This window comes from Stenella coeruleoalba (assembly GCF_951394435.1).
Source record: "Stenella coeruleoalba genome assembly, chromosome: 16".
In the NCBI taxonomy this organism is placed as follows: Eukaryota; Metazoa; Chordata; class Mammalia; order Artiodactyla; family Delphinidae; genus Stenella; species Stenella coeruleoalba.
Window position 1 is genome coordinate 61,898,541 of NC_137162.1, and position 21,451 is coordinate 61,919,991.

General features: G+C 47.0%; 1 protein-coding gene and 1 pseudogene across 3 annotated transcripts in view; one reads left to right on the forward strand and one right to left on the reverse strand.

The window, feature by feature from the left end:
- Positions 1-12,273: 12,273 nt before the first annotated feature.
- LOC307174872 (transcription factor E2F4-like) lies at positions 12,274-13,630 on the reverse strand (annotated as a pseudogene). Its single transcript has one exon. The product of its transcript is annotated as a transcription factor E2F4-like (transcript).
- A 1,373-nt stretch (positions 13,631-15,003) lies between these two features.
- LRRC20 (leucine rich repeat containing 20) overlaps positions 15,004-21,451 on the forward strand; it is a 66,540-nt gene continuing 60,092 nt past the window's right edge. The window contains exons 1-2 of one of the 2 annotated variants that reach the window (XM_079899329.1): positions 15,004-15,091; positions 20,904-21,042. In XM_079899329.1, coding sequence (XP_079755455.1) covers positions 20,961-21,042 — 82 coding nt within the window. In that variant the 5' untranslated portion in view covers positions 15,004-15,091; positions 20,904-20,960. Of the gene's footprint in view, positions 15,092-20,903; positions 21,043-21,451 lie in introns of those variants that run through there. The other variant, XM_079899328.1, reaches the window with a different exon arrangement.

Here is a 21,451-nt window from a genome sequence, read left to right on the forward strand (position 1 = left end):
AAGCAGGAGCTAACTGAAACACCCAGTAAATCGAAATCAAGTACCCCCTCATCATTCTGGCAGCAAAGGCTCTCACGGACAGCTCAGTGCACCCTTTCCTACTATTGCCACTGCTTCCTTACCCCCCACCCCAAGCCTCAGGAATGCTCTCTGTGCTCCCTGACTTCTAAGTCTTTGTTCAAGCTGAGTCCTCATCCGGGAATTGTCTTCTCTCCTCTTCTCCTTTCCCACTCTCACCCCCTTCTTGCTCCTCTCTGCCTATTGAAATGCAGCCCATCCTTTAAGATTTATTCAAGTTATCATTTTTTTCCTGCAGTTGGTGGGCACACTGGGAGCAGCCTGTCCTTGAAACTCTTTACTTGGTACCTGCTGAACTCAAATTTCTCTTTGTTTCAATACAGCAGTCTTTCCTAAGGAGCTGATTCTTAGAGCTCCAGGAGCACTGATGTGAGAGTTATTGACTTTTCAAATCTTGTTCAATCATTTTGAATTAACCAAGGCACTGGTATGCTTTACAATCTCCCTAACACTTGCTAGACCCCTTTTATAACAAAGAGAACATCCCCAGAAGCAGGCCTTTAGCAGGCAACAATAATTTGCTATAATTTAATAACATTGATTCATTTTAATTATATTTTTTAATGTTTTCCACTTTTATTGAGATATAATTGACTTAGTGTTTATTTTTAAGGTTACTTTCTATCTATGGCAAATGATACTGGTTTCCATTTGCAGTAATGATACAAAGTTTCCTTTTAAAATAAACATTTTAAAAAATTGAAGTATAGTTGATTTACAATGTTGTGCTAGTTTCAGGTGTACAGCAAAATGATTCATATATATATATTCTTTTTCAGATCCTTTTCCATTATAGGTTATTATAAGATATTGAATATAGTTCCTGTGCTATACAGTAGGTCCTTGTTGTTTATCTATTTTATTTTCATTAATTTTTATTGGAGTATAGTTGCTTTAGTTGTGTTAGTTTCTGCCGTACGGCAAAGTGAATCAGTTATACATATACATATATATACTCTTTCTTAGATTCCCTTCTCATTTAGGTCACCACAGAGCATTGAGTAGAGTTCCCTGTGCTATACAGTAGGTCCTTATTCGTTATCTATTTTATATATAGTAGTGTGTATATGTCAATCCCAATCTCCTAATTCATCCCACCCCCCACTTTCCCCTCTTGGTAACCGTAAGTTTGTTTTCTACATCTGTGACTCTATTTCTGCTTTGCAAATAAGTTCATCTGTACCATTTTTCTAGATTCCATATATAAGCGATATTATATGGTATTTGTCTTTCTCTCTCTGACTTACTTCACTCTGTATGACAGTCTCTAGGTCCATCCATGTTGCTGCAAATGGCATTATTTCATTCGTTTTTATGGCTGAGTAATATTCCACTGTATATATGTACCACATCTTCTTTATCCATTCATCTGTTGAAGGATATTTAGGTTGCTTCCATGTCCTGGCTTTTGTAAATAGTGCTGCAAAGAACATCAGGGTGCATGCATCCTTTCAAATTATGGTTTTTTCCAGAAGTATGCCCAGCAGTGGGATTGCTGGATCATATGGTAGCTCTATCTATTTTATATATAACAGTGTGTATCTGTTAATCCCAAACTCCTAATTTATCCCTCCCTCCCCCCCTTCCCCTTTGGTAACCATAATTTGTTTTCTAGGTCTGTGAGTCTATTTCCATTTTGTAAATAAGTTAATTTGTATCATTCATTTAGATTCCACATATAAATGATATCATATGATATTTGTCTTTCTCTGTCTGACTTACTTCACTTAGTATGGTAATCTCTAGGTCCATCCATGTTGCTGCAAATGGCAGTATTTCATTCTTTTTATGGCTGAGTAGTATTCCATATGTATATACCACATCTTCTTTATCCATTCATCTGTCAATGGACATTTAGGTTGCTTCCATGTCATGGCTATAAAATAAACATTCTTAGGTTAAAAAGTGAGTCAATTTAAAGGAAAAAGGAAGTAAGCTGTATCTCCCCTCCCCAAAAAAGTCCTGATTTGTAGTGTGTGCTGGTTTCCATGCTGTAAATTCTCTCACCATGCTTGTTTCCAATAACCTACAGGATGCCACTAAATGCAGAGTTGGAAAAAGATGTGCAGGACTTATTTGGACACTCTGAGTCCATATAAGTGACTCAAGCTCACTGCTGGGTGGGGCTCAGATATAGCCAATATCCAGAAAGTGGTATGGCAATGGCTGAAGCTTGAGAAACACTTTATTATAGTTACTTTTTATATGAATCTTATTCCCCATGGCAAACTGCAAGCATCTTGAGGGAACTGACTGTTTCTTGATCATCTTTGCAAACCCTGTAGTATCTAGAGGGGGGCTCCAGGCTGAACTTTCTGGAAGAGGGGCTGGGGTGAACTGCTCTTCTGTTTAGGGTGGCAGTAACTTGGAGTGCCCTTGAGCTCCTGGCTATTGGTAACTTAGCTCCAGGCAGAGGTGTGGCCCCAGGTGAAGGACTCAGGGAGGCAAAGAATGATACATGGGGTCTGGCTCATCCATGTCCCTGAGACTTCATGTTTTATTTCTACCTAAATATACTTTCCCCTCAAGGGGTGTATGATAAGGGTAAATACGAGGAGAACAGAATAGAAAAGGAGAGATTGAAGGCCCTGTATTAGTTTTGTAACAGAGTACCACAGACTGGGTGGCTTAGCAACAGCAGTTTACTATCGCACAGCTCTGGAGACTCGAAGTCTGAAACTAGGTGTTAGCAGGGTTGACAAATTAAGGTGAGAGCCGTGAGGGAAGGATCTGTCCCAGCTCTCAACCCTTGGCTTGCAGATGGCCCTCTTCTCCCTGTGCCCCTTCACATTGTCTTCCCTTTATGTGTGTCTGTCTGTGACCAAATTTACCCCTTTTACAAGTATATCAGTCATATTGGATTAGGGTCTACGCTGTTGCCCTCATTTTAATTTGATTATCTCTATAAGGTCACAATCTGAGGCACTGGGGTTAAGATTCCAACATATCTTTTTGGGAGGACACACTTCAAACCACAGCAGGCCTGGAGATTGATTCTAGTAATTCTCTGATAGGAAGCGTTCCCCATCAGGGCTCTCAGTCATAGGAATTGAGCTGCGGGCTCTGTCCACAAGATGTGTCCCTTCCATAGGTGCCCTGAGAATTTATCCTGCTCAGTGGAGGGATAGACCTTCCAGGAAACAGCCAGATAAAAATTCTGTCGTCACACAAAATTGCTTCCTATCTGGCAGGCAGCTTGCAAGGCAATCAGGCTTAACGGGGGCTGTGTTCGAGCCCTGAGTAACATCTAAGTCTCTCTCTGTTCACAGGTAGAGATGTTTGGTTCCAACCACGTGACCATGTTTGGACCAGGTCCCTAGGGGACCCAGTTCTCTAAAGATGCTCTGGATCCCTTCAGAGAAGGCTGTTTGGGGCCAGCTGAACTTCTTCCCAGGGAAGCCTTAGTGGGGTTTCCCCTCGCACAGGCCTGTATTCCTGACCTCATTTGCTATTCTGAAACTGAAGGTAGTAATGGATAGTTATGAGTGAGGGCTAAAATTTTGCCAATTAATTGCACTGCATGAAGTCTGTAAACATTGTGATTGAAAATCTTAGCACTGTCAATAAATACTTACTGAGTACCCACTATGTGGTAGATATTGTGGGAATATTTTTGAGTACTGCAGTAGATTGCAAAACTAGCCCCAATTCTCTATCCATCCCTGTATCCATGTTCCTTTCAACATGACTTTGCTGCTCCTGCCATCAGGAGATGGAGTCTATTTCCCCACCCTTGAATCTGGGCGTTGTTGTGACATGGTTTAGTCAATACAACTGTGGAAGTGACACAGTGCCAGTTTTGAGCCTAGGCCTTGAGAAACCTGCATCATTCCAGTCTCGCTCTTGGAAACCTGCAACTCCATGTGAACCAGCCCGGGCTAGACTGCTGGTGCATGAGTAACATGTGGCCCAGTTACCTCAGTTGACAGCCACCCCCAAGAAGTAGAGCCTCTGGCTGCCTAGCAACTACCCCAGAAGCATGAGAGGGTCCAGCTGAGACCAGAAGAACTGCCCAGCTGAGCCAAACCTAAAATCCTGACCCACAAAATCATGAACTAAATAAATATTTTTTAAAGCCATTTCTAAGTTTTGGGGTATTCTACTATGCAGGAAAAAAAAAAAAAAGTACTGACTGATACAAGCACTTACCACAGGCCAAGCTCTGGCTCTGGTCTATTTGAAATCAGGCAGGGTCTTGGGGGCAAAGACCTGTGCAGATGTGCCATATTAATGGGTGTGTTGCAGAAAGTGCTCTGGAGAGCACACACACCAGGAATAGAAGAGGTGGCATTTGAGCTGGGGAGGAGTCATGTCCATGTGGAGTAGGCGGGCCCAGGATGAAATTCCTGAGAGAGGAGACTGAGTGAGGTGAGGCATGAACATGGGAAATCCCAGGCTGGGGCCATCAGTGGTATTTATTGAGTGCTTACCTTGTGCATGGAAGCACTACACACGCTATGCCAGGTCTGCATAAGGCCTAGCAGGGGAGAGAAGACATCCATATTGCTGTAGCAGAAACTAGTTGAGGCACCCCCATTATGTTAACCCTTATTCAGCCCTTGTTCTTTCTGCCCGTTCAACCGGTCTCCTATAGATCCCCCCTCACTTTCTTGCTTAATTGCACTCTGAAAATGACTGCCCTCTAGCTAAAGTTGTACTATGTACCTGATGTGTACTCCTCTAAGACAACACTGCCTAACACTCCTTTCCTCTGTGAGCATTCTTCATCCCATAAAGAAGGTCACACAACGATAACCTCAATGACCACCAGAAACTGCTCTGGAACCACCTGACGCCAGCCCTGATGATCTCAGTGTCTCCAGGAGGAAAGAAGTATGCAAGACTACATCAGTCCCAATCCTTATCTACAGCCCTATCTTCCACTCTGAAACTATAAGACGCCTTCCTATTTCCCAGGAACGGGGCCACAGCTTTGAGGGTGTTAGCCTGCTGTGGCCCCTTTTGCCTGGCAAAGTAACAAAACTACTCTTTTCTACTCCTCCAAAGCTCTGTCTCTGTATTTCTGTTCGGCACTGGTTTCGGCAACAATGTGTAGAAGTTGGCCAGAAACGTCAGGCTGGTTTTAAATGAAACAGAAGTAGCAGAGTCTGCTTTGTCCAGAGCAGTGAGGATCTTGGCTTGGGCAGAATGCGACTTGATTGATTTGTTATTTATACCTGGTACCTGGTATGCGTGTGGCAGGGATGGGGTGATGATGAGGTTGGGGAGAGGCCTTCATAATCTTCCCGGGAAGGCACGAGGAGGCACAAAACATGGCTGCTTGCCGCCCACATCCCCCCACCCCCACCCCCTGCCCACCGTGAGTGGTAATCTCTTAAGGGCAGAGTCTGTCCTATTCACTTTGGTACACCCCATGACACAGGGCCTTGCATACACTAGGCATTCAGGGGTTTTGTTCGTTTGTTTGTTTTTTGCCTTAGGCATGGTCTTTATTCACTTGGACACTGTACAAATATAACAATTCCCTTTTGTTGCAAAAAGTATAAAGATAATCTTTATATAGGAATCCATTTGTTACTGCATATCTTTCTAAATCTCTGCAAATGGCTCTAAATGAGCATAAATGAATACACAAGAGGGGTGCTGGAGATTGGTTCAAGACGGCAGAGGAGAAGGACGTGCTCTCACTACCTCTTGCAAGAGCACCAGAATCACAACCAACTGCTGAACAATCATTGACAGGAAGACACTGGAACTCACCGAAAAAGATACCCCACATCCAAAGGCAAAGGAGAAGCCACAATGAGGTGGTAGGAGGGGCGCAATCACAATAAAATCAAATCCCGTAAGTGCTGGGTGGGTGACTGGAGAACACCTATACCACAGAAGTCCAACCACTGGAGTGAAGCTTCTGAGCCCCACATCAGGCTTCCCAACCTGCGGGTCTGGCAATGGGAAGAGGAATTCCTAGAGAATCAGACTTTGAAGGCTAGTGGGATTTGATTGCAGGACTTTGACAGGACTGGGGGAAATAGAGACTCCATTCTTGGAGGGCACACACAAAGTAGTGTGCGCATCGGGACCCAGGGGAAGGAGCAGTGACCCCATAGGAGACTGAACCAGACCTACCGGCTAGTGTTGGAGGGTCTCCTGCAGAGGCGGGGGTGGCTGTGTCTCATTGTGAGGACAAGGACACTGGCAGCAGAAGTTCTGGGAAGTACTTCTTGGCATGAGCCCTCCCAGAGTCCGCCATTAGACCCACCAAAGAGCCCAGGTAGGCTCCAGTGTTGGGTCACCTCAGGCCAAACGACCAACAGGGAGGGAACCCAGCCCCACCCAACAGCAGACAAGCGGATTAAATTTTTACTGGGCTCTGTCCACCAGAGCCATAGCCAGCTCTACCGACCACCAGTCCCTCCTATCAGGAAACTTGCACAAGCCTCTTAGATAGCCTCATCCACCAGAGGGCAGACAGCAGAAGCAAGAAGAACTACAATCCTGTAGCCTGTGGAACAAAAACCACATTCACAGAAAGACAGACAAGAGGAAAAGGCAGAGGGCTATGTACCAGATAAAGGAACAAGATAAAACCCCAGAAAAACAATTAAATGAAGTGGAGATAGGCAAGCTTCCAGAAAAGGAATTCAGAATAATGATAGCGAAGATGATCCAGGACCTCGGAAAAAGAATGGAGGCAAAGATAAAGATGATGCAAGAAATGTTTAACAAAGACCTAGAAGAATTAAAGAACAAACAAATAGAGATGAACAATACAATAACTGAAATGAAAAATACAGAAGAAGGAATCAATAGCAGAATAACTGAGGCAGAAGAACAGATAAGTGACCTGGAAGACAGAATGGTGGAATTCACTGCTGCGGAACAGAATAAAGAAAAAAGAATGAAAAGAAATGAAGACAGCCTAAGAGACCTCTGGGACAACATTAAATGCAACAACATTCGCATTATAAGGGTCCCAGAAGGAGAAGAGAGAGAGAGGACCTGACAAAAAATTTGAAGAGATTATAGTCAAAAACTTCCCTAACATGGGAAAGGAAATAGCCACCCAAGTCCAGGATGCGTAGAGAGTCCAATACAGGATAAACCCAAGGAGAAACATGCCGAGACACATAGTAATCAAATTGGCAAAAATTAAAGATAAAGAAAAATTATTGAAAGGAGCAAAGGAAAAAAGACAAATAACATACAAGGGAATTTTCATAAGGGTAACAGCTGATTTCTCAGCAGAAACTCTACAAGCCAGAAGGGAGTGGCATGACACATTTAAAGTGATGAAATGGAAGAACCTACAACTAAGATTACTTTACCAGGCAAGGATCTCATTCAGATTCAATGGAGAAATCAAAAGCTTTACAAACAAGCAAAAGCTAAGAGAATTCAGCACCACCAAACCAGCTGTACAACAAATGCTACAGGAACTTCTCTAAGTGGGAAACACAAGAGAAGAAAAGGACCTACAAAAACAAACCCAAAACAATTAAGAAAATGGTAATAGGAACATACATATCGATAATTACCTTAAACATGAATGGATTCAATGCTCCAACCAAAAAACACAGGCTCGCTGAATGGATACAAAAACAAGACCCATATATATGCTGTCTACAAGAGACCCACTTCAGACCTAGGGACACATGCACACTGAAAGTGAGGGGATGGAAAAAAATATTCCATGCAAATGGAAATCAAAAGAAAGCTGGAGTAGCAATACTCGTATCAGATAAAATAGACTTTAAAATAAAGAATGTTACAAGAGACAAGGAAGGACACTACATAATGATCAAGGGATCAATCCAAGAAGAAGATATAACAATCATAAATATATATGCACCCAACATAGGAGCACGTCAATACATAAGGCAACTGTTAACAGCTGTAAAAGAGGAAATTGACAGTAACACAATAATAGTGGGGGACTTTAACACCTCACTTACATCAACGGACAGATCATCAAAACAGAAAATTAATAAGGAAACACAAGCTTTAAATGACACAATAGACCAGATAGATTTAATTGATATTCATAGGACATTACATCCCAAAACAGCAGATTACACTTTCTTCTCAAGGGTACACGGAACATTCTCCAGGATAGATCACATCTTGGGTCACAAATCAAGCCTCAGTAAATTTAAGAAAATTGAAATCATATCAAGCATCTTTTCTGACCACAACGCTATGAGATTAGAAATCAATTACAGGGAAAAAAACGTAAAAAACACAAACACATGGAGGCTAAACAATACGTTACTAAATAACCAAGAGATCACTGAAGAAATCAGAGGAAATCGAAAAATACCTAGAGGCAAATGACAATGAAAACACGACGATCCAAAACCTATGGGATGCAGCAAAAGCAGTTCTAAGAGGGAAGTTTATAGCAATACAAGCCTACCTCAAGAACAAGAAAAATCTCAAATAAACAATCTAACCTTACACCTAAAGGAACTAGAGAAAGGAGAACAAACGAAACCCAAAGTTAGCAGAAGGAAAGAAATCATAAATATCAGAGCAGAAATAAATGAAATAGAAACAAAGAAAACAATAGCAAAGATCAATAAAACTATAAGCTGGGTCTTTGAGAAGATAAACAAAATTGATAAACCATTAGTCAGACTCATCAAGAAAAAGAGGGAGAGTACTCAAATCAATAAAATTAGAAATGAAAAAGGACAAGTTACAACAGACACCGCAGAAATACAAAACATCCTAAGAGACTACTACAAGCAACTCTATGCCAATAAAAGGGACAATTTGGAAGAAATGGACAAATTCTTAGAGAGGTATAACCTTCTGAGACTGAACCAAGAAGAAATAGAAAATAGGAACAGACCAATCACAAGTAATGAAATTGAAACTGTGATTAAAAATCTTCCAACAGGGCTTCCCTGGTGGCGCAGTGGTTGAGAGTCCGCCTGCTGATGCAGGGGACACGGGTTCGTGCCCTGGTCCGGGAAGATCCCACATGCCGTGGAGTGGCTGGGCCCATGAGCCGTGGCCGCTGGGCCTGCGCGTCCGGAGCCTGTGCTCCACAACGGGAGAGGCCTCAACAGTGAGAGGACCACGTACTGCAAAAAAAAAAAAAGTCCAGGACCAGATGGCTTCACAGGTGAATTCTATCAAACATGTAGAGAAGAGTTAACACCCATCCTTCTCAAACTCTTCCAAAATATTGCAGAGGAAGGAACACTCCGAAACCCATTCTATGAGGCCACCATCACCCTGATACCAAAACCAAAGATACTACAAAAAAAGAAAATTACAGACCAATATCACTGATGAATATAGATGCAAAAATCCTCAACAAGATACTAGCAAACAGAATCCAACAACACATTAAAAGGATCACACACCATGATCAAGTGGGATTTACCCCAGGATTCTTCAATATACGCAAATCAATCAATGTGATACAGCATATTAACAAATTGAAGAATAAAAACCATATGATCATCTCAATAGATGCAGAAAAAGCTTCTGACAAAATTCAACACCGATTTATGATAAAAACTCTCCAGAAAGTGGGCATAGAGGGAACCTACCTCAACATAATAAAGGCCATATATGACATACCCACAGCAAACACCATTCTCAATGGTGAAAAACTGAAAGCATTTCCACTAAGATCAGGAAAAAACAAGGATGTCCACTCTCACCACAATTATTCAACATAGTTTTGGAAGTCCTAGCCACGGCAATCAGAGAAGAAAAAGAAATAAAAGGAATACAAATTGGAAAAGAAGAAGTAAAAGTGTCACTGTTTGCAGATGACATGATACTATACATAGAGAATCCTAAAGATGCCACCAGAAAACTACTAGAGCTAATCAATGAATTTAGTAAAGTTGCAGGATACAAAATTAATGCAGAGAAATCTCTTGCGTTCTTATACACTAATGATGAAAAATCTGAAAGAGAAATTAAGGAAACACTCCCATTTACCACTGCAACAAAAAGAATAAAATACCTAGGAATAAACCTACCTAGGGAGACAAAAGACCCGTATGCAGAAAACTATAAGACACTGATGAAAGAAATTAAAGATGATACAAACAGTTGGAGAGATACACCATGTTCTTGGATTGGAAGAATCAGTATTGTGAAAATGACTATACTACGCAAAGCAATCTACAGATTCAATGTAATCCCTATCAAATTACCAATAACATTTTTAACAGAACTAGAACAAAAAATCTTAAAATTTGTATGGAGACACAAAAGACCCCGAATAGCCAAAGCAGTCTTGAGGGAAAAAAACGGAGCTGGAAGAATCAGACTCCCTGACTTCAGATTATATTACAAAGCTACAGTAATCAAGACAATATGGTAGTGGCACAAAAACAGAAATATAGATCAATGGAACAGGATAGAAAGCCCAGAGATAAACCCACACACCTACGGTCAACTAATCTATGACAAAGGAAGCAAGGATGTACAATGGAGAAAAGGCAGTCTCTTCAATAAGTGGTGCTGGGAAAACTGGACAGCTACATGTAAAAGAATGAAATTAGAACACTCCCTAACACCATACACAAAAATAAACTCAAAATGGATTAGAGACCTAAATGTAAGCCCAGACACTATAAAACTCTTAGAGGAAAACACAAGAAGAACACTCTTTGACATAAATCACAGCAAGATCTTTTTTGATCCACCTCGTAGAGTAATGGAAATAAAAACAAAAATAAACAAATGGAACCTAGTGAAACTTAAAAGCTTTTGCAAGCAAAGGAAACTACAGACAAGACGAAAAGATAATCCTCAGAATGGGAGAAAATATTTGTAAATGAATCTACGGACAAAGGATTAATCTCCAAAATATATAAACAGCTCACACAGCTCAATATTTAAAAAAAAAACAACCCAATCTAAAAATGGGCAGAAGACCTAAGTAGACATTTCTCCAAAGAAGACATACAGATGGCCAAGAAGCACATGAAAAGATGCTCAACATCACTAATTATTAGAGAAATGCAAATCAAAACTACAATGAGGTATCACCTCACACCAGTTAGAATGGATATCATCAGAAAATCTACAAATAACAAATGCTGGAGAGGGTGTGAACAAAAGGGAACCCTCTTGCACTGTTGGTGGGAATGTAAGTTGATACCACCACTATGGAGAACAGTATGGAGGTTCCTTAAAAAACTAAAAATAGAATTAACATATGACCCAGCAATCCCACTACTGGGCATATACCCAGAGAAAACCATAATTCAAAAAGACACATGCACCCCAATGTTCACTGCAGCACTATTTACAATAGCCAGGTCATGGAAGCAACCTAAATGCCCATCGACAGATGAATGGATAAAGAAGATGTGGTACATATATATAACGGAATAGTACTCAGGTATAAAAAGGAACGAAATTGGGTCATTTGTAGAGACGTGGATGAATCTAGAGACTGTCATACAGAGTGAAGTAAGTCAGAAAGAGAAAAACAAATACCATCTATTAACGCATACATGTGGAACCTAGAAAAATGGTACAGATGAACCAGTTTGCAGGGCAGAAATTGAGACACAGATGTAGAAAACAAATGTATGGACACCAAGGGGGGAAAGCGGCGGAGGGGGATGGTGGTGGTGTGATGAATTGGGAGATTGGGATTGACAAATATACACTAATATGTCTAAAATGGATAACTAATAAGAACCTGCTGTTTAAAGAAATAAATAAAATTCAAAAAAAACCCCCCAAGAAACAATAGGGGAGCTGCGGGTCTGACGGAGGCTGGGCCAATCCTCAGGGACTCTCCCACCCAGATTCCTAGCTAGAGATCTCCATTCCTCCTGTTAGCAACCTGCTCCTCCCCCTGCCCCCAGCAGGTTCTCAGGGCCAAGGGTCCAGCAGAAAGGGGCACATGAGCGGTACAGAGGAGCGGTGTGATCCGCATGGGGAGAAGTGAAGGAGGCTAGGCTAGGTGCTGGCAAGTGCCTGGCCCCACCCCATGCTTCCTCCTGGAGGGGGAGGGGCTGGCAGGTACAGGGTGATGGGGCTGGACGAGATGCCCTAGGAGGGTGATGGAGGGTCCTTGGATCTGTGCCACTGGGTGGCAGCTGAAACTGAACTCTGGGAGGGCGGGGGGGAGGCTACCAGATAGGGGAAGTCCCCAAAAAAGGAGTGGCAAACACTTTGGTTCCACAGTGGAGCGGGCTAAGCCCCTTTGCTCTGCTCTCCCAGCACAGAACAGGTGTTGGTGCAGGAGTGGGACTTGTGGACAGAACTGTGCAGTGAGGGAAGGCTGGGGAAGCCAGGAGTCTGCGGCTCTCAAGCTGTGTAGGGGTGGGGTGGAGGGAGGTCCCCAGGCAGCCCCCAGGTTAGACAGTCTGTGTCCCAGCCACAAAGGGCATGCCCCTGTCAGTCAGAGGTTGGGGACAGGCACATCAAAGAGGTCACAGATACCTTCACTCTCATCCAGGTTGTAGATGTAGTCGTGGTCTCCATGGGATGGAGAAAGGTGAAGGAGGAGTGCAAACACTTCTGAGGACATCAGCTCCTCCAGGAGCTCTGAGCTCATGCACTCTCGAGTGGGATCAAAGATTTCTGACAGCTCTTTGGGGAGCTCCAGAACACCTGTGGGGTCTGCCTTGATGGGCTCAAAGGAGGTAGAAGGGTTGGGTCCGGATGAACTGCTATTGCTGCTACTGCTGTCCAACAGGGCAGAGGACTGCAGCAGCCGGGTGTACAGTGCTGTCAGGCCCAGCGGGAGGGAGCTGCGCTCACCACTGTCCTTGCTATCGGTTCCAGGGCCACCACCCACTGTGGTCTCAGCTGCTGGACCGGCCACCCCCTGGGCTTCGGTGCTGCCGGGAACAGGGTTCGGGGTGGTCACCTGGGGACTGCTTGGGCGTGAGGCATCCTGGGGCTGGGCCAGAGCAGGCTTGGGCAGAGGTGGAGGGGGAGAGGCAGCAGGTGGGCTCTGGAGCAGATCTTTGGGTGGTGGCATAGGCACCGCCACAAGTGGTGAGCTCCATGCCTCCTAGTTCACCAGCAGCACCTCGATGGTGCCACTTACATTCTTCAGGTGAATCTGGTACTTCTCCTGCCCATTGAGGCCCTCTGGGATGGGCACCTCCAGGCTGGTGCCCGACGGGGCCTGGATGGCATCTCCAGCAAAGCATCTGCAGATGTCCTCATGAGTCACATAGGCCAAGCAGCTGTTCTGCACATCCTCTGTGATGTTCCGGATGCTCTGCCGCACCCACACCTTGTGCTGGTCTAGTTCTTGCTCTCGCTGCTGCAGCTCCTCCATCTCTGCCTTGAGCTCAATCAACTTGTCCGCAGTCTCTCGGGTATTGCAGCCAGGCCCCACGCCCTTCTACTGGATGCTATGCTTGGATTTTTTCTCCATCAGCCTGATACCTTCCAGCACATTAGTAATGTCATAAATCCGCCACTTCCGGCGAACAGCTAGGGTGTCAGCTGCCAGCTCGAGGTCAAGCACGCTGTCCTTTGCCTCCTGCAGAAGCGACACGAACTTGGTAGTGAGAAGTTCCAAACTCTTCTCGTGCCGGCTTGGGGTGCCCGGGAGTGGTGGTGCCTGTGGCCCAGCCTCCACCATAGCGCCCTCCCGCCACCTCCCCTCAGCCAGGCCAGGCCAGGCCGGCGCAGCCCAGGCATTCAGTTTTGAAAGACTTTCTTGGAGGTGTTTCTCATCCCCTTCCCTTTATTCCGACTCACCTATTGTAGCAGTTTCCCAGGGCTGTTGTAACAAACTGCCACAAACTAGGTAGCTGAAAACAAGAAAAACTTATTCTCACAGCTCTGGAGTCTGGAAGTCTGAAATCAAGGTGTCAGCGGAATTGGTTCCTTTTCGGAGGCTCTGAGGGAGAATCCGTTCCTTGCCTCTTCTTAATTTCTGATCTTTGCCCACAATCCTTGGGATTCCTTGGCTTGTAGACACATCATTCTACCCCGCCTCCATTTTCACATGGCCTTCTCCCTTTGTGTCGATGTGTCTCTTCTCTTCTTATAAGAACACCAATCACAGCCTATGCCAGTATGACCTCATCTTAACTAATTATATCTGCAATGACCATATTTCCAAATAAGGCCACATTCTGAGGTACTGGGGGTTAAGAATTCAACATCTCTTTTTTGGTGGGGAGACACAATTTAACCCATAATATCCCTCAGGACCCAAGTGAATGTGTGTTCCTTATCTAACTACCCCAATCCCCAGGGGCAGAATTAAATGTTCTTTCTTCAGGACTCCCACATGTTTAACACATGCTTCTGTTTATTAGAGCATTTGACTCATTGACCACCATCGCTGGTTGAGTTAGGGGCCTCATCTCTTTGGTCCTCCCCACAGTGCCTAGTAAAGAGTCTGTGGGGAATCCTCTGTAAATGTAGGCCTGCGAAGCAGCCACCCTTCCCTGAGCCATCGTGCCGGGCACTGCACTGAACTTTTCAGGTATTAATCCTCACAATGACCCTGTGAACTAGGTTTTTATACATTTTAATTCTTATTTGATAGAGAAGAACACTGGGATTTAGAGAGGTTAAGTAACTTAGCGTAGCCAGAATTATTGCCTCTAAAAACCTGAATGGGCGCCTTGAAGGCACCACGGGAAAAGCTTCCTAGTCCCATCTTCACCTTTCTCAATGTACCCCTGAACTAGCTAATTCAACTCTTCTCCCTCGAGAAAAACAAATCTGGAGACTCAGTCCTATTAATCCTGGGATCTGTTGCACGTTCCGGTCTACACTCTCGCTGTCCAAAGCGTTTTTTCTCCTGAAGCCGAACACAAAGCGGATCCACCCTGCGGACGAGAGCGCACAGGCCGCTTTTCCGGGGGCGCCGCGTGAGGACCCGCGCTCTAATTGGTTGCGCGCGGCTGCCTACTCCCGCCCCGGGGCGGCTCCTGGCGCGGCGATTGGCCGGGCGACCGTGCGCTCAGAGACCGCAGCCCCTCTGCCCCCTCCCGGCCAGTTCCAGCTCGCCGCTGCTGCATGGGGCGCCGCCGGCGGCCGAGGGAGCGTGACTGCGCTGCGCAGGGCGCTAGGAGGCATTGTCGCCGTAAGTGGAGCAGAGAGCGGCCCGGAACGGGGCCCCACCTTCGTGCCCCGCAAAGTAAACGTAGTCTGAGGCTAAGCGCTGGAGGGGCTGGGGGAGCGAGGGAGAGAAATGTCCCCGTTTCTGTAGTGTACCCTCCCCTCCCCCAAGTCACCCCGTGGAAGGAGCAGCGGTGCACCAACTGCGGCTTCTGTAGTGCCAAGGGGCCCGGCGCCGCGCCGGCTCTGGCTTGCAGACTGCGGCTGGACCCCGGCTGGCTCGGGGGAGCGGGCGCCGAGGTACCAGGGAATAGGGAGCCTGGGGAAGCCGTCCTGAGGGGGCCTCCGTTCCCCGCGGGAGGCGCCCCTGCTGGGAGAGGCTGTTGTAAATTTCGTCCCTGAAGCCACACTTTTCGGGGTTTGCTTCCCCTCTGGGGAGCTGCAGACGCCTGTCCCAGAGTGTTCCTCTCGGCCTCCGGGTAGCGCGGGAGTCCCCGGCCCTCAGCGTTCACCGGCGTTCTCCTCTCATTGCCTGCTTTATTCTCCCCAGTCCCCGCCTGCCTGGCGAGCGGAGGGCCGGCGACGAGGAGCCATTGGCTGCGGGCGCCGGGGGGTGGGGAAGACGGTGAGGCGGTCCCCTAGCGCGAGGCGTGGGGACCCTGGCCTGGCCACCGCGCTCAGTCCTGGGAGGCGCAGCCCGAGGATGCTTACATGCCCATACAGAAGCATGCACGCGGCTCTGGGAACCTCATGGCTCAAAAACAAGGCGCCAGTCCGTCCCGCTCTCGCCCCAGCGGGCTTCGTTCCCTTGGGTGGAAAAGTGGGTCAACTCTGTCTGGGCTCGAGTGGGCCTTCGGGGCTACTTGGGTCCGATCCAGCCGACTGCTTCGCACTTCCCCAGTGGCTCCTTAGCTTGGGCGGTCCAGAGGACCCGCTGCAGCCAGTGGGGGTGGGAGTGGGGGGAGCTCGCACACATGGAGCAAGAGGCTCGAGTTGCCCTTCGGAGCGGCTGCCAGGCTCTAAAGTTCCCAAGTGCCCACACCAGTAACTAAATATAGGAGCAGCTGGTGCGGACGGGGTGTCACAGCAGCTCCTTTGCACAGATCTCGGGGCTTCAGATAAGGTAGAGTTCTCACTGATGAGGGCTGGAGCCCTGGCAGAGGGTTAGGTTCAGTGTTTAAGCAAAAATCATCCCCCCCAAACCTGTATCCAGGTGAAACCAGGTTATAGATACAGGAGGACTCTATTGCCAGCTCTCACAAAGCAGGACAACTTCTTTTCTGACATTCCATTTATTATATCCTAACTTACCGTCTGTAGCGGTTTAACCACATATCAGTAATGCCTTGGTGTGCAACAGCTTGCGAAGATTTCTCGAAAGTTATACGTCATTTACTTCTCAGAACAACCCAGTGAGGAGGATGGTATTTCCATCTGACAATGGGACTGCGCACAACAGTGATAATTTTCCAAAACTCTGGCTGGATTAGGCTGCTTTCCTCAAAAAACCTTTCATAGTTCCCCGAAGAGAAGCAGAGGACAGACTTATAGGGTGGCTTCCAGCCCCTCTCCGAGTAACCTGGGGACAGACTGGCTTCCTGTCTCCCTCTTTCTCTCATCATTTGGGTACTTCTGCTCAGCCCCTGCCTCTGTTCCCTCTTCTCAGCCATGCCATGTGCCTTCATGGCAGAAGGCACACATGGTCCTTGGGCCTGGCCTTGTGGCCTCCAGCATCTGGCTTATTCTGACTTTTTTTTTTTTTTTTGCGGTACGCGGGCCTCTCACTGTTGTGGCCTCTCCCGTAGCGGAGCACAGGCTCCGGACGCGTGGGCTCAGTGGCCATGGCTTACGGGCCTAGCCGCTCCGCGGCATGTGGGATCTTCCCGGACCGGGGCATGAACCTGTGTCCCCTGCATCGGCAGGCGGACTGTCAACCACTGTGCCACCAGGGAAGCCCTCATTCTGCCTTTTGTCACTGAGTCTCTCTTACCTGATGGGAAGCTTATTCTGGCCCAAGCCCTGCCTCTGTACCTTTACTCTTCCAGTGAGGGCCTTATAGAAGGGCCCAGCACACATCTGTTGGATTTAAACATTTCCTAGGGCTATGATGCACACTCTGAAAAGAAGAGTTGGGGAGGGATGTGGAGAGGGATGTGTTGCTGAGGAAGCAGCAGTGTGAGTATGAGTTTGGACCTTGTGTTGAAGGGTCTCCAGGATTTGGAGCACTTTGGAGCAGTTTTCTAAGGCTGACCTCTGATGACTGGGACCCCAAACCCAGTACAGACCCATATGGGCTGGTGGTTCCTGTTTCCCCCCTTTGGGACACTCTCTGATTTTCTGCTACTACTACCCCTGCCTGTGGGGTAGTAGTAGCAGAAAGTCAGAGAGTGTCCCAAAGGGAGCCTGCATGTAGGGTTGGGTTGTCTTGGGGCCCTGTGGTTGTGGTCTGGTTCCAGGAGGGCTGCCTTGCGTGCTGATTGCTCCTACTGGCCGGCAAGGTCTTTCTTTCATGGAATTGCATGAGACTGGGCAGCCAGAATGGTGCTGACATGCTGATTTTGATTGACTCAAATTGTTTGCATAGATAGGGGCCCCTCACGTCCTAGGGTGGCCCTGCCTAGGAGGCTTCTCACTCAGTGAGGAGTGGGTCCATAGTTCTCTCCATCACTCATATGTGACTCAGACAATTCTCTATTTTTCTTAAAAACAGTTTAAAACCAAAGAAAGGAAGAGCAGCTTGCCTTATTTCTCCCCCGCCCCCTGTCTCTGAGGGCTCCTGTTACATGCTCAATAAATTCTTGCTACTTTTTGGTCAGAGAGGTCCAGTATTGGGTTGGGGCTCGAAGGAGCAGTCAGGAAAGTTGGACAACCTTGTAGGACCTCTTTTGGGGACCCACTCCAGACTCTCGTCATCTCAAGTTTGTTCTCCCCTCAGTTCTGGGACCCTCCTACCCCATCTTGGGCCTTATACCACATATGGCCCTGCCCCCCTCCCATTTCAGCCCTGCCCATGCCAAAAAGTGACAGGCCTTGGTCACCTGACCTGGGAGAGGGACTGTCAGCTGGAATTTATAAGAAATTCTCCCTTGGGGAATGGGTAGTTTTAGGTGAAGGGAGGGTGGTTTCCTAGCCAGTTAGTGGGGTTGGTGATTTTAGGTAGCTGGAACCTCTTGGGGGCCTAGGGCACATCTGTGCTGTACCCAGAGCATCCTCTGGAATGTCAGGGTCCTGTCCTTCTAGTGACTTACTCTGACACCTAGACTTTACAGGCTGTTCCTGCTTCAATGTCCAATCTCTTACCCACACTATAGGGTGTCTGAGCTTACCACCAGGGGTAAGGTTTTTAATTTGACTAGTTTTCTTCAATAGGCTCTTTAGCTTAAGGCACCACTGCTCCCACCTGGTGGCAGCTAGTAGAATTGCAGGCATAGTGCCTGATTGAAAGTAGCATATGCAATCTCACCAGGGTTAGCACAGACCCTGGGTAGCTTGGAGATTTACCTTACCTTTCGTCTCTGTGTGAGGCCAGGATTGCCTCAGTGATGTTCCTTAGAAAGGTCTTCCTCATCAGAAGCTCATAAGTCAGAGCTATTTCCTATATTTCCTTCCTCCCTCTTCAGTCTTATGCCCTGTTCCTAGTAGATGCTCAATACATGTTTGTGGTTACTGATGATGAATACTGGAGATAGGAAAAGGAGGGAGCATGGTATGTACGAAGAATCCTGGGCTGGGAGTTAGGAGACCTAGGTTTTTCGTTTCTGTTTGGCTGATTTACCTTCCTTCTTGGGTCCTCAGTGTTCTTATTCATAAAGGCATTAGACTGAGTCACCAAGGTTCCAGCAACATTGCTGTGACTCAGGCTTAGGGGGTTGGTCTTCAAGGTAGCATGATAAAGGTGTTGGGTCCAGTTTTCCATAGTCCTCACTCTTCCCTGCTGTTCTGCCCTGGACCACCTTCTGCAAGTTATCCACCTGGCATTGTTAGGACTTATGACCCTTCTCATTTAGATGGTATCTTTGTTGTAAGAGTCAGTTGACTTGTATTTAGATTTGAAACCCAAATGATGGCTGTTGATCATCATCACCATTGGGGGAAACTAACTAAACATCTGTTTCAGTATGTGGTATAAAGTGCAGCGGAAAAGCATAGTATATATCTGCTCCCTGCCTTAAGCTGTCTGCAGGTCAGCTGGTGGGGATAAGTATGTATATTTGTTAAAGCTCATAAATAACCTAAGTGGCTTGAGCTAAGGCATTGCGTGCTACTGAAACTTAAGGAGGAGAGAACGCTGAGGGCTGGGGCAATCTGGGAAGACTTCCTGGAGGTGGAGAGAAGGAAGTTCTACTCATTCCTTAAAGATGAGTTCCACTGACTTGTTTGTTTGAGTCATATGGGTATGTAACTGGGATTAAGCGCTGGCATCATATCTGCACGTGTACTGTTTCATCATTTCAGCTAGCATTTATTAAGTAGCTTATGTGTCCTGAGCCCTGGGCTAGAAAGATATGTATTTTTTGTTCAATCCTCATATGAACCCACTGCGGCAGGTATTACTAGATCTCCTACTCAGATGAAGAAACTGGGGCTCAGAGTAGTTAGGAATCTTTCCCAAGGCTTCTCAACTAATAAATGTCAGAGTTGGGCCTTAGGCCTGTCTTCTTCCTTGGTGAGACGCAGGCACATACTGAACTCATCACTAACTCTCCCTGAGCAGCTGAGTGGGCTTGCCTGGGCCTCCCTGTCCAGTTGAGCACATGTGGACTTTTTCTTGGTATCTGTTTGTACCCTCACCCCCTTCTCTCTGCCCTTCACATTCTTCTGCCTTTGACCCTCAGATGTGTTCATTAGAGCTCCTTGAGCTGTCTGTGGATCTGGGATTGGGATCCAGGAGCAAAAAAGGGCACTGATGTTGGCCTCAAATTCATTATCTGCATGGGGTGCTGCCACTGGTGATGTGGGTGACTTTTGTAAAGAAGTGAGCACTGGATGTAGAGTTGGGCCAGGTTAGTGCCATTTACTTACTTTGACCTTGGCCAGGTCATTGAGTCCCTCTCTCTGCCTCAGTTTCCTTCTCTAATAAAAAGGAGTTGGAGACATTTCCCGAGTCCCTTACGTCTTCTACACCTGATCGTTTTGATTGTGTCCTCACCCTTCTTTAAGCCTTTTCTCCCCAGTGATCCTGCCCCCCTTCCTTTTTCCTTGGGGTCTTGCCAGTGAACTCAGCAGCAGGCTAACAATCAGATCTGTGGCTAAAACTGTAACTTTCCCTCCATATTGCTGCATGGAAAGGGAGTTCTTAGAAACCACCCACCAGCCAGACAGTGAGCTCTGGCCAGGCAGGGCTGTGTTTCATTTGCCTTTGTGTCCCCGCTTCCCGCCTGCGGGAGGAACCTGGCAGAGGTGGCTGAGGAGGCCTGGGAGCTGGAGCGGTTGTCCTGTGGACTGGGCTCCGAGCCTGTGGGATGGAGGGACAGGTGTCTCTCCTTGCACTTGGCTGTACCCCACCTTCTCCCCACTGCTCTGCCTGTTAAGTGAGTCACAGGCCAGCACGCACCTAAATCCTCACATCCTCCTGGCCACTGGTTCAAGCCCTGGCAAGGTCATATGTGTCAGTCCTCCCAGGAAACTGGTAGGGCTGGGTTGACGGGCAGATCAGTCACTCTGAAGGCTGAGCCGGATGTGGCCTGGGCTCTGGGCCCCTCAGGAGGAGGTGAGTGGCCTGGACCCCTCCCTGCGTGCTTCCTGCAGCCTGATTCCCTGGGGAGGGTGGGTCAGGGGTGGGTCCCTGGCTGGTGGTGGGCAGGCGCTTCATGGCCCTGTGTCTTCCCCAAGCGCAGGTCCCTTTATGAGCAGCAGACCAGCCTGGTGGCTGGCAGCAGGACACCTGAGTCTGCATGCTGAGGAAGATGGGTGAGGCCGTGGCCAGAGTTGCGAGGAAGGTCAACGAGACAGTGGAGAGCGGCTCCGACACCCTGGGTGAGTGAGGGCACGGCTTTTCCAGCTGTAGGGCACCCTGTACGTGGTTTATTGAATCAGTTTGGAAATGAGATAGAAAGGGAAGGTGAAAGACACAGTATCAGCATGCACCCCTCGCCATGAGGAGCTGTGTTCCATGGACTTTTGTTTTTTTTTAAATTTATTTTTGGCTGCATTGGGTCTTCGTTGCTGCACACAGGCTTTCTTTAGTTGCGGCGTGCGGGGGCTACACTTCGTTGTGGTGCGCAGGCTTCTTATTGCGGTGGCTTCTCTTGTTGCAGAGCATGGGCTTTAGGAGCGCGGGCTTCAGTATTTGCAGCATGCGGGCTCAGTAGTTGTGGCACGCAGGCTCAAGAGCTCAGGCTCAGTAGTTGTGGTGCATGGGTTTAGTTGCTCTGTGGCATGTGGG